We start from the raw sequence: 19186 nt of genomic DNA, 5'->3' as shown, positions 1-19186 counted from the left end.
CTTCTTCTGAGTGAAAAGCGACTTTAAGAAGCCTAAAGTTGCGCAGCGCCACCTTGTGTACAGGAGTATTTCTATTTACATTAAGCGCCATCTAATGTCAGGGAATGAAATTGCATGTTCGCTCGGCTCATCGTCAGCGAAAATCGCCTGGGTGTGAACACAAAAAACGTGGCGAAAAACGCTGGCGAATAACGCCTGGCGAATATTCGTCCCGGTGTGTACGGACCTTAAAGTTGCATTTCTGAGTATTACTGTATACAAATCCTTGTGAATTAGATGCAGACAAAAAAATGCCATTTGCCGTTTGTAGCAGTGATGTAGGTGCTACAATAGGCGGGCCCACAAGCTTCCTGCACCGCCCCATTCTGCAGAAAAATAGATCCAAGTACGTCTTCGTTTTCCTCGTCTGAGCTGGTATCTGGACCAAAACTGTATGGCTGGATAGCTTCAAAATCGGCCGTCATTTTTGTTGCCACGGTAATGTTAGGTTGGGATTGTGAGGGGCCGTAAGCTAGCGGGAGAGAGTGTAAACAGATGGATTTCGGTAATCAGGGGCGGGCTTACTCCTTACCAACAGTCCAACTCACCTCAAAGCTGAATTTCTAATGAACTCTTGCAGCTCTTCAAAAACTTTGTCCAATAAAACAAAACAGGCTTTTTTTATTTTGCCTAAAAATGCCATAATCGTAATTAAAGACCAAAATATGTGCAATACAACGGAGACAGCATTGGTTTACCTCCTTCTTACAAGTATTATTGAGAGGATTCCTAAACAGGACAAGCTCAGTTCCTGACCCCTCTGAAATCTGCCACCATCTCCTCAAGTAGTTTCAGAAGCAACCACCTATCTAGGTTGGGAGAACTATGTTTGTGTGTGTGTGTGTGCGTGGGGAAAATTCACACACAAAACGCACAAACACACTCTTCCACAGAGCTGCTCCAGCCACCTACTTGTGTTGCATAACACATGCCACTGCCTACCCGTGCACCAGCAGATCTGCACAGCACCCAGCCGAGAACGGAGATTCATCACCAAAAATTAGTTTTACCGTCCGCGTTCTAATATGTCAACCTGAAAACTCCATTCAGGACTGGGGGGCAGGTCTTTTGATGCCAAACGACCCCTGTGAGTGTGCGACACAAAAACCCCAGATTTCAGTCGAGTGGAATTTCTCAAAACGTGACATTTGAATATCCACCAGTGTAGGTCTGACCAAATGATTTGTTTTCAAAGCCCACTAAAGGTAGAGTCCTAGAGCTCCACTGACATGAAGAGACCAGAGGAACATTTGCTTTATGGTGAGAACAGAGAGAGCGGCTTTGAGTTCATCTGAACAGCAACGAGTTGCCAAGCCTTTCTAGGGCAGACCTACATTTTATGCCCAATTCTCCTACAACAAAAGACACCTTCTTTGGACTCTTCTGCAGCCAAAAACCCAAATGGACACTATTAAAAAATGCCTGAAAGGCGGACTCTAAATGTAAAATATTCACTTTTTTTCCCCCAAATACACAAAGCCCCCCAAACAAGTGCTGTTGAGAAACTAAATTGCGTCTTGTCAATGTCTTACAGAATGGATACAAATAGCTCACTGTGCTTTCATACTGCAGCAGCATCCATCTCTAGATACCAGTTGGGCCAATTTCACAGCAGACTGGGCCCAAGAGCACCGTCGGATGTGCTGGATGTGAGGCAACACGAGTGTCATAATTCTTCCTTTTTAGCTGTACTGTGTTTTATTTAAGACCTCTTTTTTCCGGCACACAAACACTGAACTGAGCGAGAGCTCATCTGCTGAGGTTGCTGAACGATGCACTTTTCACGCCAGACTCCTCAAGGAGGAAAATCTCATCATCCAGAGTGAAGCGGCACCGCCACCGCCCCAAGGAAGACGCTGATCAGCTCCTTTCAAACGGGCAGAGCATCTCTTCACCAACAGGAAGACCCAGCCACTCCGTTTACAGCAGCGTCTCGCATCAGAAACACTGCATTTTTCAATAGGGGAACAAATGGTGCTCTGCTACCGCTGTAGCATTCTGCTATCCTTTTTTCCTTTCCAAATCTCCATAGTAACATCACTTCTAACTGCCAGGCGATTAAAAAAAAGACTTTACGGACGACTTTTGCTCCCTTTCTCCATCTGATGTTTGGTCGTTATGTTACATTATGTTGCCTATAATTTGGCTTGACTCATTAAAATTGCTGCTACTCTGCCAGAACCCTGTTCCTCATATCACAGGTCAAATCTCCACACACCATTTTCCATGATTTATGCACAAAATACGGCAACAAGCAAAGCATCAAGAACTAACATGCAAAGAGGTCAACCATTTAGCCCTCCAGAAGCTGAAAGCATGGCAATTATGGCCTCTGAAGTGCAAGACATGCATCCTATTTAGGATTTTTGTTCAATTTAGGCAAAAATGATCCTCTAAAGGCCGTGTCACACAGTCACTGTGCACAGTTTGTGCGAATTGCATGGACGAAAATTGGTCATACATGAAAACATGTGGAAAAGGAGGGATTTTCACAGATGTATCATGAATGAACCACGTTAAGACCAAGAAAAAGTATGAATAAAGCACCCAAAGAACACGTAAATCTACATGATGCACGGCACGTGATTATTGCACTGTTTATACGCAAGTCCTTTCTCACTTACATTATTTGAACGTGATATGTTCAAATCGCGATATAAAAATTATACATTGGTGGTACATGCATGAAAGTCCATTAGACATATGTGGAACATCAAGGAAAGCCACAAATTTGCTTAAGCATCTCACAAAACTCACGCACAATTGTGTAAGATTAACGAAGTAATTGTGTATAAACTACGTAAAAAACGGCGTAATTTCTAACCGGTCAAAATTCACTCAAGGGCCGAAAGCCTCAACGGATATCTGCGCACATCGACAAATGAAGAACGCCACACTTATAAATCGCGCATGAATCATAAAACTACGAAATTTCTTAAATGGAAAATGCGCAAAATGTACGAAGTGGCTGTGTGACACGACCCTAAGGAAACATGAAATGCCAAGAATGATACTGGTATAAACAATAGTAAACACCTAAAATCTAAAGTTCTGAAAATGATGAGAAAAATGTATAAAAGATGTTTAATCAGGCATTTTTAGAAAACCTGTTTAAGATCTATGTCGGTGAAGGTTCTCATTTATCTAGATGACGTTGTCTTGAGGTTGAGTCATGGCATCAGGGCTTGAAATCTGAGATTTTTGAGATGCAGATGTTTAGGATGTTAAGATTCATAAAGTACTGTTTTTATTCAGTCCACATTTACGTCTGAAACTACGGAGTGATTTTGGTACCATTATTCCAAGCGCAACACTCACTGTTCTAAGTGCAAAACTTTACAAATTTTGTGTGCTCAAAAAATAATGTGGCACTTGAAACAGAACAATGCGATTAAACTCAAAAATATGCTCATTGGTCAGAATTGCTGACCAATCAGCATCAATCTTCATGTCCATTTCTGTGATTGGCTGGCTTTTGTAATGCGGTGCCCTGCTCCACTTCAAGGACAGAAGTGAGACAACCTTTCTTGAGTGAAAATTATTTTGTTTGCACATATTTATAAGTTTCAAGCGCATTTTTCTGTTTCCAGTGCAAACTCATTTTTTTAATCACACTACATTTTTTAAATTTTATCCCCAAAAGGATGAGTGTTGCACTTAGAATAATGGCACAAAAAATGGCTCCATATTAAAACAGGATTACATCACATGAGAAATAAATGCAAGATTCAATCAAACACCACTCCCCAACTTTAAGTGACCAAAGATTTGTGCAAAAATATTTATTACAATAACTGCTTTTCAAACAAAAACATTCTTGAAACAAATATAAATCAAGTTTTTCTTTATGTCATCATAAAAAAAACATTTTTGGGGGTCTAGTTGATCAGCTGCCAAGGATATTTTGCAGTTCTAGAAGGTTGAGCTCTCATGTATGAATGTTGCTGTTATTAGGAACCTCATGCTGCACTGTGGGCCTTTATCTGCATCCCTCAACATGAAGGATTTAGCAGAATGCTGCCTATTCTGGAAAATAAAATACTTAGCTGTGCATAGTTTTTACAATATCCCACAATGCTTTGATAAATAAGCTTTAGTTTATTCATCAAAAGCCTTTTTTTTTCTTTTTATAATGATTTTATAATGATTTTTATTGCATAACCTCTGGTCCAGGCTAGTCTGGAGGTTCACCAGCTCATTAGGCAAACCCTTTTACCGCAGAGCTATTCTGCTGTGATGCCTGAAGCAAATTAGATTTTAATGTCTTGTTGAAACAAAAAAGTTCTTCTAAATTGGGAGTTTTCTCTACTAAAAGTACATGTTGGTCCAAAACCTGTATGTCTATCAATGACGATGCCTTGATGGGTACAAAGATGAGATTTCTACCATCACCTTCTCATAACATTAACAAAATTAAAAGGAGGACATTTAACGATCTTTCTTTCATCCTAAAAGCCAAACACAATATTGATGGACTAAACTAAAAGACAGATTGTGCACAACTTGTTCACTTTAAAATCCTTTTCCTTGTTTAATTTGGGACTTGTACCTTTAGATTTAGTTAATAAAGAAAAAACATAGGACGTTTCTTTGTTTAATGTCTGTTTACCCCAAAAGAGAATTTACAATGAACAACTGTTGCTCTGCAGAAACTATGGCAGTTTAATCATAACTGAAGAACATCTAGGAAAACTTTTCCAACTACTCAAAAGATGATTGGAGCTGGTCTTCAAACTCTATTCGTTGGGTCTTTAAAAACTTTAAATAGCTTAAATAAGCTCCTAATGCTTAGCTCAATTAAATTCCACCTGATTGAATATTTGTGAACCTTTTAACGTGTAATATTTCAAACATAACGTTTTGAAAAAAGCTCATCTCTTTGTGAGCTTTCCTGCTAACAGATGCCAATCCGAAAACCCCTCCAGTTGTTGGGCCCAAACTGGGAACACTGACTGCGTTCCAAGTGGGGCTGTAGTACATGCAGTTCACATACTGCACCACATGACTTCAGTCAAGGATCATGGCCACTGGGGATGAGCAGTGGAACAACTCAAGCTTATTCCAGTTGGGGAAAGCAGGAAATAGGGGTATAAACATCAAATGTGGGGTCACATTCCACTTCCTCTGCATCTATTCCCACAGAATAAAGCATCCCTGAACAGCAGCATCTGCAGACTTTTTAGTTATGATTCACAATAAAAAAAAGTGATCAGAATACCAGTGTTGATCTGGAATTAAACTGGGTAACAGATGCTCCAGCACTGCTTTAAAAAAAATAAAAAATAAAAACACTTTATGAGAGCCAAATGTGCACTGAAGCTTTTGCAGATTTTCTCTGTGAAATGTATCACAGGCAGAGCTGTCCCAGCCGACAGCAAATAAACATGAAAGGAGGCAAATGGCCTGTTTTCTGACTGAGCTCTAAAGACTGAACACAAGGCCAGAGGACATGTCGAAACACCATCAAAACAATGACATCCACCAAAGGAATGTAAGACCGAGGTGATAAAGCCCAGCTGGTACATGTTGAACAAGCTGCACTGACATGACCGCAACAAGGGTCCAATATCTAATCCCAGTTTACAGTGATGACAATGAACAGGTGGGATAATCCAAAATCAAATATGCAGTTTATTCTTCTCTCAGTGTTGTCACGGAGCAGAATCCAAAATATGTGAGCCTATCGTGAGTTCAAAACAATAGGAAATACTTTCATTTCTCTTTTGAGCCAAAATGGTGCCTGTCAGTGAAACGGGTTAACATAACAAACATACTTCTGGTAAGTTTGTTATCTAAAAGGGGGTCACAACTGAGCTTTAAAGACCCACGTCAATGGCCCGAATTTTCTGCAGTTGAATATGGACAAAACTGACGTAATTATTTTTGGTTCAGTTGAGGCCCGAAATGGTGTGGCTCAGAAATTGGAGTCTCTGTCTAACAATGTGTCTTCAAGCTGCAGAAATCTGGGGGTGATATTTGATACTAGTTTGAATTTGGAGACCCGTGTTAAATCGGTGGTCAAATCTTGTTTCTGGCAAATACATAGGTTATACAGGATAACCCATCTCCTTTCAAAAAAATGTCTTGAGATGGTGATTCACGCTTTAATTTTTTCCCGTTTGGACTATTGTAACGCACTCTACACACACAGGGCATTTGCTATAAGAGCCCCAACACTCTGCAAGAGTCTCCCTATAGAGATCAGGCTCGCCGAGTCCCTGCCAGTATTTAAATCTCTTTTAAAAAACCCACCTCTATAGCTGTAGTTTTAATTATTTTACTGGTTCTTAAATTTAAACATTTGACTTTATTGATTTCATTGATTTTATTTATTTTATTGATTGTGTTTATTTCTTTGTTCTGTAATCCTGATTTTGTCTCATTATAATTGTAAAGCACAATCTTGATTTCGAAAAGGGCTATATAAATAAAGTTTATTATTATTATTATTATTATTATTATGTATATTATCATTTGGAGCCGGAGTAACCCATTTTCTGTGGATGACATCGCACTTCCTCGGCACAATTCTCATTTACAGTAAATAGTAAAAACTGCCTTTTTTCTTGACGGTGTCTTTAAATAAAGACACAGAAAAAAGAGGACATATCGCTGCAGTATTTGGAGAATAATATTAAAATTTAACTTGTCTTCACATTCCTATTTTCAAGGCTTTTTAGGACAAAGAGTGATGTTTTCTTCCATCAGCGTTGTGTGTCGTTGCACAAGCAGATCCGTGGCCTCACAAACTTCCTTTCTCCATGATTTTTCCACTTGGAGGCTCCCTTGGGGACAAAAAAGTCCCTGTAAGGCGTTTTTCCTCAAAAACAAAAAGCCAAATGAGTTTCATTTCCTGAAGCATGTGACGACCAAAGCAAGACCACAACTTTAAGAGTTTTGCTGAAGTGGCAAAATTCAATTATGTTTGATGGGAATTCTCCAGAAGATCCGATTTCCAGGGACAAACTGGACACAGATTTCTGTGTGCATAGTAGGGACACTTCATTCTTCAGCTCCATCCATCCATCCCCAACCTGGTTGAGGCCAGAATCTTCCCACAGTTTGTCACGGGACTGCTGGCAAGCTGAGGGGACTTGGAGGCATATGTGCCTTTCCATCTGTTGCTCACTCAATGCTTTCCAAACCCCTTCCTCTGTCAGCAGCCATCTGCTTCCAGCACTACCCCACTGGCAGGAAACATGAGCACTTCCACCATAGGACATGGCGGATACACAAGCTAAAAAAAAAAAGAAGAGGCCAATTTACCTTAATAACACCTTAAAATTTCAAGCAAATTGAGACAGTGATAAAAAGAGTTCATTCCAAAAGGACGGTGAGCAGTTTTAGAAATGTCTGGCATATTTTTCTTGATTAATGCTAGAGGCACATTGATTGTTTCTTTTATTTTTTAAAGGATTCTCTGCAGTAAGTTAATTTTACAAGCATAATGAGGGCACACAGTCATTTCGAGTTTCAGCAAGATGAAGAATCACAGAGCAAATAGCCTCAAAACATGATATTAGAATCAATCATAATTAGAGATAATTAGTTACGCTTCTGGAATATATCAAACAAAATTAATTTCCTTTAGTCCCAAAAGTCTCAACAAGTTGTTAACTTTATTATGAATTTTGTTAAAATCTGAAATTGTCTGCATAGTGGGGAGTGGACCCTGACTTGTGCAATAATTCCTTAAATTTGATAAATAACAACCTTTTTACTTTCTTTTCAAGTCCCACTCTGATCATCTTTTGAGCTACTTTAAAATGCTCTCAGTGGTCTTTCAATTATAATTATACCATTTTTTAGCCAAAACCTGTCATTTTCTAGGACATAGTTTCTGCAGAGCGGCAACAGTTCATTAGAAATTTGCTTCGAGTTGTGGGCAGGACTGTTGGCACACCGACCTCCTTCCCATTACCGAGAGCTCTCTGTTTACACTCTCCCCTGCTAGCTTACAGCTCTCAAGACCTCCAACCTAACATTGTCAGTGCAACAAAAATTTGGTGCTGCAGTTTTGAGCCAGATGCCAGCTCGGACGCAGAAAACAAGAAAAGACATACATGGATCTATTTGTCTGCAAGTGGATGCATCAGAATGGAGCAGCGTATTTTCTACATCACAAAGAAACTCTTTTGCAAACGACATTTTTTTCATCTGCTTCTTTTTCCTCTGCGATTTTAATCATAATTTTCTTTATCTATGTCCTTCATATTAAAAATATGTAATAAGAAAACACAATTTTTTATCTGTGAGGGTCTTTTAAGTCATTATTTACTTAAATATTTTAATTTATTTTAATCAGTAAATCTGCTCTTTTGAATGGGTTTTCCCTTCAATCAAAACCTCCAACAGGGAGCTTGTGAGCTGAAAAACAGGCCTTCACTTTCCACCAGTGAGAGATGAGGATGAGTCCACTCTAAACTTTTCTGACCGGCTTTCCCCACGCTTTCGCGTTCGCAACACACAAAAAAATAGCTGTCCGTCATCAGAAGAGAGGGCGCCTTTGTTTCCAGGGCACAATGGAGGGCATTCTGCTGTGTTGCATTCAATAAGCTGATATTGTGGTGCGGCAGCAGAGAGAGGAGGGACACAGAAACGGCGTTCTGACCCTGCAGACCCCCCACCACCCCGGGCCATCAGATGGCGGCTCTGTTTACAGCTCGGAGGTTCAGCGCCTCTCTGCTGACCTGCAGTCAAATGTCATGAGTGGCGTTAGGACTAATTACAGCGGGGTTCAGAGGAACCATCCGAAGATGCAAACAAGTTGAAGATGAGCACAAACAGAGCCTTCATAATCCTGTTGAGTGGGGAACATCTGTCGGGGAGGCGGGGGTCAAACTCACCACTGCACTTTAGAAAAGAAGCGCCACGCAAACTTAATGTTGGTGCTCTCAAAATTGCTCCTCAGGCTTGAACACGGCTGGGATGCAATAAGTTCCAGACACAACATAGAGGTGCTTTGGCTGCTGCAGATGAAAAATAAAGCGGCTGCTATTATTTTAAAGTGAATATCAGAAAGAAAGAAAAAAAACTCTCAAATCCCATTTGTGCACCTGATGTGAGAGCTTTTCTGAGCCGGATGTTATACCACATACCCAGACCCGACGGCGGTGTTATCGACCTCTGAGATGAGACAGAACACAGCAGCTTTTTCCACCTACAACCTCCTGTCTTCCAACAGAGAGCTTTGTGTTAGACCGTGTATTTATGTTTTCTGTTCTCAACTACAATTAAACAAAAGAAATGTCTTTATTTGCTTTAGTTATGAACATATATTAATTAAAAGGTGCCTACAATTCTCATTTGCAGCTTTATTTTCTTATTTTAGGACCAGTCATTGACTGCTTTGGAGAACTGGGCGCAGTTAGTGTGACTTCACCCACGTAAAAAAAACTTACTTCTAACTCCAAGCAAATGAAGTCAATTCAATCGTCGGACGGCGCCAGGTTTGAACTGTAAATTGTCAGTATTCCGTGATTGGTCCGTGTCGGTCTTCATATTCATTTCTATGGCAACCCTTCTTGCCAATCAGGAATTAACTTGTTGGAAGCCACTTAAAAACTATCTTAGAATAATCTGTCAATCAAATGTATTGAACGTTATTTGGTTTTCTATAAAAACATGCAAAGATATTTCTCAGCTTAATCCGGTCTCAGCCTCTGAATTCCAACAAGCAGGAAGCGGCTGCTTTTTCAGACTGCGCCCGATCCAGATGGTTGTTAGATCCATCAAACACAACCTTTTTGGATCCAAATGCTTAGAAAAGATTTCATGTAAAACATTTTTGGTGGAAATCTGAGATGGTTTAACTAAGCAGAAATAGGGTAGATCCATTTTTAAATGTTATTTTTGTTCCATCTGGCTCGATATTTTAGACCATTTCAGATCCTCTACATGTTTATTTTGAACATCAATATAAAGAAATGACAAACGTATTTTTTTATTTTATGTACTTTTCATAAATATCCATGAAAACATGTAAATGCACCTCACCTTGGTGGAGTTGGTAATGAGGAAAATCAACCTGGGAAACAGATCCATGCAATTTATAATAAAAGATTATAAAGATCTGTGAAACATAAAGAAATAAATTCTTGACTGAGGTAAAAATGTGATCATCACAGAATGTTTACATGTTTCTGTAGCTCTGCTGTTTAATGTACGGCACTTCATTTGACTGTGGTCGTGTTAAGGCACGATACAAACAAGCTGTTTGAAAGGGTCAGCTCCAAAAAGGCCTGGGAGAAGGTGAACTCCTGAGGCTGTTACCATGGTGATGTCAGGCTATAAGCTTACTCTGCTCAGTGGCTTCTTACATTTTCATACTCTGTTCATCAATTTAATGTCTTCCTACACATGAATTAAAACATCCTTTGTTTAGTTATGCTTTGGTATTTAATTGGATAATGTTAGACGCCGTTCTCATATTAAACCGTGGTTATCGTCTGCAGAGTTTTCCGTTTGTCTCTCATCAGCATGTGCTCGTCAGGGGGCAAAGGGTGTGGCCAACAGTCCAGGTGAGTCAACTACAAAGGCCAACTCATCGGGCCTTCCATGGGCTGGTGTGATGCAGGGAACTCGTTTAATTTCCTCCATGTTATTTTAAAATAGTTTAGCCCTTTATGTTTTAGCTGGTTTGATTAAACCCCTCTTTTCTGTGTTTAGTTGGTTGGTGAGGGGTTCAAATCCCAGCCTCGGTCTCAATTAAGACCTTTGGCAAACCCAAACTGCACAAATGGTGGACTTGTATAAAAGCTTCCAGTAAAGTCACTCTGATCTGTTGCTGCTCTTTTGTTAACACCATTATTCAACTTGAGTGTATTTGTTTGTTAATTTACTATGTTAAATAAAACTTTCGTAATTAGTTCAAAGGCAAATAAATAATAAAGAATTTGGCTCGTATTCATGTAAATTTTTTCACAAATTGAAACGGGGGCAGCCCCATTTTATTTGGTCTTTGTGAATCATGGCACGGGCCTTCCCCTAATGAGGGATCGTGTGCTGAACAGAGTTCAGGGTTGGCCTCAGTGTGTTAGGGCTGCTCTCTGGAACAGGCCTCTCTGCAAGAGTGTTTACAAATCTCACCGGACTGCCTGCAGGACATGCAGCAGTGTATACAACACGGTGGGACAGTGACAGCTTCACAGTTAGTTGCTGGCTAAAGGTTAGACACACATTTATACAAAAAAGAAAAAGTCAGACACCTTGATTTTGCCTTAAACTTGACAGACTGCATAGAAAAAAATGCAAATAGTTATCCAGAGGTTGGAATTTTCTTTTTTTATTTTAAAAGTAAAAGATTTTAATTAAAAAATGCTTTTATTTTGGTAACATTTTAAGGACAGAGCACAATCTAAATGTGTTTTTTTAAGCTCCCATAGTTTTTATTTTCTAGCTAGTCTTATTTCTCTTTACCTGAATCAGATGTGTTCAATCAGCAACTGAAATTAGCCAAACCAGCAAACCCCTAATCAGCAGAGCAAAAAGAAAATCATCACAAAATCATGAGGGGAACAAAGTGGAGACACCCGAGTTCCCTCCAAACAATTTATCTCGTAGAGAAACTGAGGACTAAACTGCTAACCTTTTCTCACAGCAAACAGGCATTTTGCAAGTCAAGCTGAGAGCCATGAATTATCTGACATTTCCACTTTACGGGGCTAGTCAACCACTCTTTATGCCGGGATCAAAGTGCATGTGCTGCAAACACACACACCAAGCTGATTTTGCTCAAGCAGTTTGTCAATAGATGTATTAATCAAAAAATTATTACATTTTTTCTTCTTTATCTCATCTTAAAATAAAGATGTCTGAGTGATATTTATTCAGAAGAACCACGGCTGGTACGTAGTGTGATGTCAGTCACCCATTGAAAATGGCTTACTTCCTGCTCCAACCAATTCAGTCGCCATTTATAAGACGTTGCCATGTTGGAGCCAGACCTCATCGGTAAGTACTAATGGATCTGGATTTGCTGGGTCATCGTTTCTAAGTCTGTGACTCTGAGACCTCCATGTTGACGGATTTTGGTTCATGGTGCGAAGAATATGAAGAAGACAGAAAATGGTGCTTGGTGCACTACTCATTGAAAAAGAGTAACACCCATGACAAGAGGAAAAAGAAAATCTGAGTTGCAAATGACCAGTGGAGCAGAATGGCCCGCTACCAGGTGGCTGATGGCACTTGATATGGACAGCCACCGTCCGAAGACATTTAAGCGTCATCCAATCAGGGCTGCTTCCAGCATGTCATCCAGCTACAACCGCCCTGTGGCAGTGCAGCTGTTGCCCGATTTTGTAATGGCATCATCCCCGCCTGACTCCTGCCATGTAAATTCATGACCACGCCAATGATTTTCCAAAAAATCCGCCTGCAGCATGAAACCTTGAACATTTCCCATCACGCGGTAGCAGTTGCGTTTGTGACGGTAGCTAAGGCAACCACTCTCGCCAATCAGGAGTGAGCTCGTTGGAAGGCCGCACTCCACTAGAAAAGTGGACTACACAAAATCTGTCAAACAAGATTTTGAGGTACCGGATTGGCTTGTTTATAAATTGAATAACTTGCACCATAGAATAATATTGTGAAAAGAATATATTAATAAAAACAGTTGGATGTAGTAATAACTGTTTATTTCTCTATAGAAGCCTATGGGATTTTGGCTTCTTGGAGCCAGCAGGTACTTCCTGTTTGGAACATCTGGGGGGGAGGGGGTCATTCAGTCCAGTTCCCATTTACAGTCAAAGGTACATACATACACAAGCTGCATTATAAACATGAGCCTGACACATGAATACATACACAGACAGACCGCGGTGTGGAATGACACAGAGGCGGATATTGACAAACATTTCCAACTCCATCGAATCGATCTTCACAGATAGCTTTGAATTTACTGAGCACATTGTGAGGAATCCTCCTGCCAGAAGGAACATTCTCCAGACGCAGATGGCTCACAGTCCAGTTCATTAAATCAAATTCAGACCACGCATACACACACACACACACTGACACACAACTCCAGCTTCAAACTGTTACCACTCACAATTCCACAAACCCAGGCTGTCTTTACAAGATCACTGTATGCTATTTAATCAGTGCTTTGGATCCACCACTTTGAATCCTGAACTGCTAAAACTGAAAGCACTGCATGGTGGAGATTTTCAAAGACATATCTTCTCAGTTCCAACAATGGGAATCCTGCTTTTGTAGCAACAGAAATATGCAAAAGTCTCATTATTCTCTCCTTGTGATCAGTAGATGTGCACTCTTGCTTCTCGTCTTCTTAGGAGATGGGATGCAGTGCGTACCAGGGAGCTGCTTAGGTACAACACAATGCCGACGGAGAGTTCTGAGGCTACAATCTGTGTGCTTTTACATCTCTCTTTGTCAACCCGACAGCTCCTCCAACACACTGTGTTCCTTTGTGCAGGCTTATTAGCCCTTTCTTCAAATCCCAAGCACCCCTCTTAAATATCGGTAAATTTGGGAAACTGCCTTTTACCACTTGAGATGCCATCGCAACAATAAAACACATTACAATGCTTGGCCTAACAAAATGTCAGGAAAATATATGCACAGCGTTTTGTTTCCACCATAGAGCCAAAAAGCCAGGAAGTGTTAAAACAGTTTGTGACCTTTTTCCTTCCAAATAATTCCTGACCTTTGCAACACTCTTAGGGATCCACTATGGCCACCACTTGTACTGTCTTTAACAGCAAAACCTTCCCAAGATGTTGAAATGCTCAAAAAGCTAAAACATTAAAGTAACAATTTGAACTGTTAGAACATGCAGAGAAAAAGATTTAACTCCCAAGTAAGTGAGTGGAACTATTCCCTAAACTAAAACAGAACCCTTAAAGACCCACTCCTATCAGAATGGTCTTTTTGGTGTTTAACATGTATTTAACATGGTCGGGTCACAATCGTCCCTCTCCGCTCCATTCTTATGCATCCATTGGTAGACGACTAGATCCATGTACGTCTTGGTTTTTGTGGTCTGAGCTGGCATCCTGTTCAAAACTGTGAGGTTGAATAGCTCCTATATTGTTCGACATTTTGGTGGAAACCAGTAATTTTAGGTTTTAAGTTTGAGACAGCATGTAAACAAAGAGCTCTTAGCGAGGGAGAGGAAGGCCAAGGTTACTTGACTGTATAAGAGAACTGGACAGAGTGACGTCACCCACAGAGGACAGCATACTTCCGGCTCCAACCAAATGAAGCCAATTCAGTTGCCAAATATGCTAAATACAGCAGCCGCCATTGGGAACCAGGCAAAGTTAGTAAGCACTGATTGGTCCAAGCCGGTATAAATCAATGTTTCTCTGGCAACTACTGTCACCAATGAGGAGTGAGCTTGTTGGAAGTCCATCCCCCTATCACTGAAAGCCGGCCCGGGGGAATCTATCAATCTAACGTTTTGAATGTTTGAGGTGGGGGCCAGCAGGCACCACATGCTTTTATTGAGGCATCTGATTGGCAAGTTTAAAACTTGAATAACTTGCAATAAAGAAATAATATTGTGAAAAAAATAGGGATTCTCAAGAACATGTTTATAAAAAAGAATGCTTTTTCTGTTAAATAGAATGACTGAATTTTAGCTGTTTATTTCCCTATATTATGGATTTTGGCTTCTTGGAGCGAGCGGGCACTTCCTGCTTGGAACGCCAGGGGAGATGGTTGACTCTGTGCAGTTCACTTATAGAGTCAACGATTACTCCACGCCCACAACTTTCCGGTGAATCTCTAATGAACTGCTTTGCCGCTCTGCAGAAACTATGTCCAGGAAAACTGATTTTCTTTTAATTTTGTCTAAAAATTGCATAATCACAATTAAAAGGCCACTGGGAATGCTTTGAAAATAGCTGATCAGAGAGGGACGTTTAGCCAAAATCACGCAACCCAGCTGAGGTCTCTGAGATTTCATTTATACTTTTATGCAAGTAAAATTTCAGCACAAATCAAACCTTCATCCCCAGTTGGAGATCTCAGCTTTAAAAACCCACTTCTCTCTTGATTCAATAAAGGTTTTTTTTTTCATTCCTTCACCTACTTTTTCTGCTTTAATGTTTTAAGGGTCATCGAAAAACAACTCTGGACAGATCATCACTCCATCAACTTAATGAGATTCTTAGCTTCAGATAAATTATTAGTATTAAAAAAAAGGCAAGGCTGTCAGAAGAAGCTGTTGCAGGATAAAATAGTCTGTACTGATAATATCAGGGGAAAACTGAGGATTTGCATTTTGTCTGAGTTTGTAGAAACTATTAAAAAAAACCATCCTCTACAAGAGCTGCTCTTCTGTATGTTGGTTAGGAAGCCTAACATCTCCAAACAGCTTCAATGACATTGTTCTAAAAAAACAGCTTGAAGGTAACTACCGTAGGTTTTATAAATATCAAGAAAACTACCCCTGAAGATTCTGTTAATAACCATTTGTGAAACAAAACCCACCATTCTGAGCTCAGTGCATGGTGCTGCAGATAACACTAAATGGGATTTGTTTGATTGACAAATGGAGCTCTGTAGCGGGTCTTTGGTCCCCCATCTGTTGGTTTTACTTTGAAACTATGATTTTTGTCATTCATGAGCTCCAACCATCCTGCTAACGCAGTTATTGACTGGCTGTTCCTGCCAAATCCAATTAATCAACAGTTAGTTGTCCCCCTCTGGTTTATAGGATCTCAACAAACATGTTTGGTTTCAGTTCTGTTTACTGGGTCCTGCTGTAAAGCATCTGCTCAATGTAAAGAGTTTGAACTGCTGGCTTCACCCTGCCGCTCTTGAGTGTTTGTACTGTCTGACATGAAGGTTTCCAGGCCGAGTCAAGGTGTATGCTTGTGTATTTTAAGTCATTTTAAGATGTCTTCCTCTCATAATCCCAATAGACTCTATATTTGTCCATAATCATCAACAAGATCATGAAGAGAGCTAAAAGAGGCATCTGCAAAGTGAAATATGTAGAAAAAAAGAAAAAAAAGGAAAGGAAGGGTCTGATTAATGAACAGCAAGACCTTCATATCGATGGGACTTAGATTCGTACTTTCTATTCAGTCTTTCTTCTTCTAAATGCATGAGCCACTGTTTCCTTAGCAACTCACTCTGCAATGATGCAAGACTGAAGAGGAACAGATTTGCAGGTGAAGAGAGGTCACGATAGGTCTGCTACTCTCCACAGCCTGTTGAAGTAACAGTTTAAAAAGAAGTTTTAACTAAATGAAAAAGCAGACTTTTTTTTAATAAACCTTTTTTCAAATGTTTTTGATTTTGTGATCCGCTTCAAGCTGCTTGATTTTTGTTCAGGGCAAAATATCTCTATGGTTTAGCTAATTTGTAGTTAGAATTTCTCAACACTTTGTCTAATAAAGTCTCAGTTTGGCAATCTACATCCATAATCAGAAACAAAACAATCTTTATAAAAGGATCACTCTATGAAAAGATACAGAAATGTTTTGAAATCAACATAATCTGAAACACAAACGCAATAAAAAATGTCAAATCACCAAGTTGTGTGTCGGCCTTCATAATTTTTATGCATGTGTGACTGCAAATGATAACTTTAGGATTATTTTCTCATTTCTACTTACGGTATTTAACCTCTCAAGACCCGAGCTAATATTTGAGCTAACCCTCTGCACACGATTTCACAGGACTCCAGTAAAGCAGAATTAACTACTGGGGTAACAAAACCCAAAATGCGATGTCCATGCATGTAGACGCCGGGTATTAAGAGGGTAAAAATCTGTTTGAGGTCACCCTAAAGTGGATAATTTAAAATAAAAAGCTTAAGGAAGCACAAAAGATACACAATAAAGTTTTTTTTATAACTCATAACAGCCAATAGGGAAATGAAAATCTATTTTGATTTTCCTTGGGGTCAAATGTTTCCTTCTTTCTTCATAAAACACAGACTAAACATTTGTATCAAATAAAAGGAGTCAGCCATAACGGTTTTTAAAGAGAGGTTAGCTGGAAGATAACTCACAAAAGGCTGTATTGTTTTCTTTTAGAGAGATAAAATAAAGCCTTAAAATCAAAATTATGTAATCACTTGGGGGGGGGGGGGGGGGGTTTAAAAAGGACCAGTTATGAAAAGGTTGCCTTGAGAAGTCGTGACCTAAATGGGGGTTTTTTTTGTCTGTCTTTTTTTTTAATTTTGTCTCAGATATAATGTCAATTCATATGAGCTGTTTTCTAACCAAACCAAGACATCATGAAACATCTGCATCCCTTTGATTACGGAGCAAACATGCCTGCGTCCCTGAGAGTCACGTGCTTCTGAAAGCAAGGCACATTTCATGGGCTTTGACCACCACTGTCTCACAGCTGTTTTCTCAGCACAACAACATTGCTTCTAGAAATTTCCAAATTAAATGCCTTAAGTGATGAGATAATGCTTCTCAAAGGCCAGATCACAAGGAACACAAGGGGAGAGGCTTCCGGACTTGCAGAGCTGAGATGTTGCTCTGCTATCAAATGATGTGGTCCCCAGCTCCACTGTCATCCTCTCATCATTAGGTCCTCCACTGTGATTAAAAACAAACCCAGTGAGAGGTTTTCATAACAAATCCAATGATGCCCGTGGAAGCTCCTGCACAGCTGCATCCTTCTTCCTGTCTTTATTTGGAGCAGGGGGGTGGACGGCGGACACAGAACGCACAACTTAACATTAGGCACCTTAAAGGACACATGAGCAGCACTTTCACCCACAGTTTGCAATGAAAGGTTCAACTCCACAGCAGATTTTGGAGGGTGGAGGTTACAATAGCTCAGGCTGCAGTGAGTGAGGCTGCAATTCAACCCACGAACACGACTATGAGCTGGGCTGCGCCCCCCACCCGAGCTCCAAGTGTGCTTGTTGACACTGGGCTGCGCCTATAACACTGCCGAGTGTGCGTTAGGAGGAATAGGAACCCCTCCACCCCCACCCTCAAATATAGAAGCGCATAAACACGTGTCCCTCGGCACTTAAGAGACAATAACACACACACAGTGCACACCCGTGTGGCAGCTGCCCACTCACCTTCGATGGAGATTACATGCTCTCTGATTTGGTTCTGCAGGGCCAGGTCATCGATGCGCTCAATCAGGTCGTAGATTGCGTAAATGTTTGGGTGGACGGACTCGAACCGGTGGATCTCTGCCCTGATGGCAGCTGAGTTGGACAGAACAAACTGCGAGCCGGCCGGGCCGGGTTGTGCGGCTTGGCCTGAAACTGTCCCCGAGCCAAACTGTCCGCCTCCCGAGCTCGCAGACGATCCGGATCCGAACTGGGACGGGATGGACTGGGGAACTGGGACGGGCGTCGGGACAGTGCCTGGAGTGGGCATGGCAGGCTGGGACTGCGGAGAGATCCCGGACACTGGGACGTTGGACTGGAAATTCATTCTCGGTTTTGTGTTCGAGGAGAACTCTGTCTGTGAGGACGCGGCACAGATGTGCGGGCTGGGATTCAGCAGACGATGGGAACAAAGAGGTCCGCTCTGGCTCTTGGAAAAAGGCTCGGCGCAAAAAGCGTCAAAAGGCGGTCTCCAAACGCAACGAAACGCGGCTCACATTTGTACAACTTGACTGTGATTCATTTTCCGTTAGTGGCCAGATCTGTCCAGGGCCTTTTGTGTGTCTTACAAACCCGCACTGCACTTGGACAGCCCTCCCTCACCGCGTTGTTGGTTTAAAAAAAAAAAAAAAAAGAAGAAGAAGAAAAGAAAAAGCGCTTTTCTTGCGCGCTCGGTTTGAAGGAGACAATGGGCGTTCAGCGGGGCGCTGTGCTCCTGCGCCGCGGACGCGTCGTTTCTGCGCTGGAATCAAATTGTGTTTGGTTCTCGTTGGTCATAGAGTTCCCTGCCCAGAGCCCTCCTCCGCATGCTGCGACGTCACCAATCACGCAACTGTACTTGAGATGGGGGAGGGTGTGATTGGATTTGTTAGGGGGGGGGGGGGGGGGTTGCAACGTGCGCACCATCACAATAAACTACCTGCATGCTATGAAACCACAAAATCATCAGCTTCTAATTTTTTGATGCCAGTTTATTGCTTTTTGATTGTCTCCAAATGATCCAAACCGCTGGTTTAATGATCAAAATCCACTCTCGTTGCGCACGGGGGAACTCCATTTAGGGCTTAAGGAAACCATTCTTACACG

The 19186-nt window shown here is 41.0% G+C and overlaps 1 protein-coding gene across 1 annotated transcript in view; it reads right to left on the bottom strand.

The window, feature by feature from the left end:
* The window catches only part of agap3 (ArfGAP with GTPase domain, ankyrin repeat and PH domain 3), a 145624-nt gene extending 126694 nt beyond the window's left edge, over window positions 1-18930 (bottom strand). The window contains exon 1 of the mRNA XM_023965328.2: window positions 18065-18930. Coding sequence (XP_023821096.1) covers window positions 18065-18428 — 364 coding nt within the window. The 5' untranslated portion in view covers window positions 18429-18930. The remainder of the gene's footprint in view (window positions 1-18064) is intronic.
* Window positions 18931-19186: the final 256 nt, after the last annotated feature.

Source organism: Oryzias latipes, chromosome 17 (assembly GCF_053564925.1).
Source record: "Oryzias latipes strain Hd-rR chromosome 17, Olatipes_Hd-rR_3.1".
In the NCBI taxonomy this organism is placed as follows: Eukaryota; Metazoa; Chordata; class Actinopteri; order Beloniformes; family Adrianichthyidae; genus Oryzias; species Oryzias latipes.
This window is presented reverse-complemented; position numbering and strand designations above follow the sequence as displayed.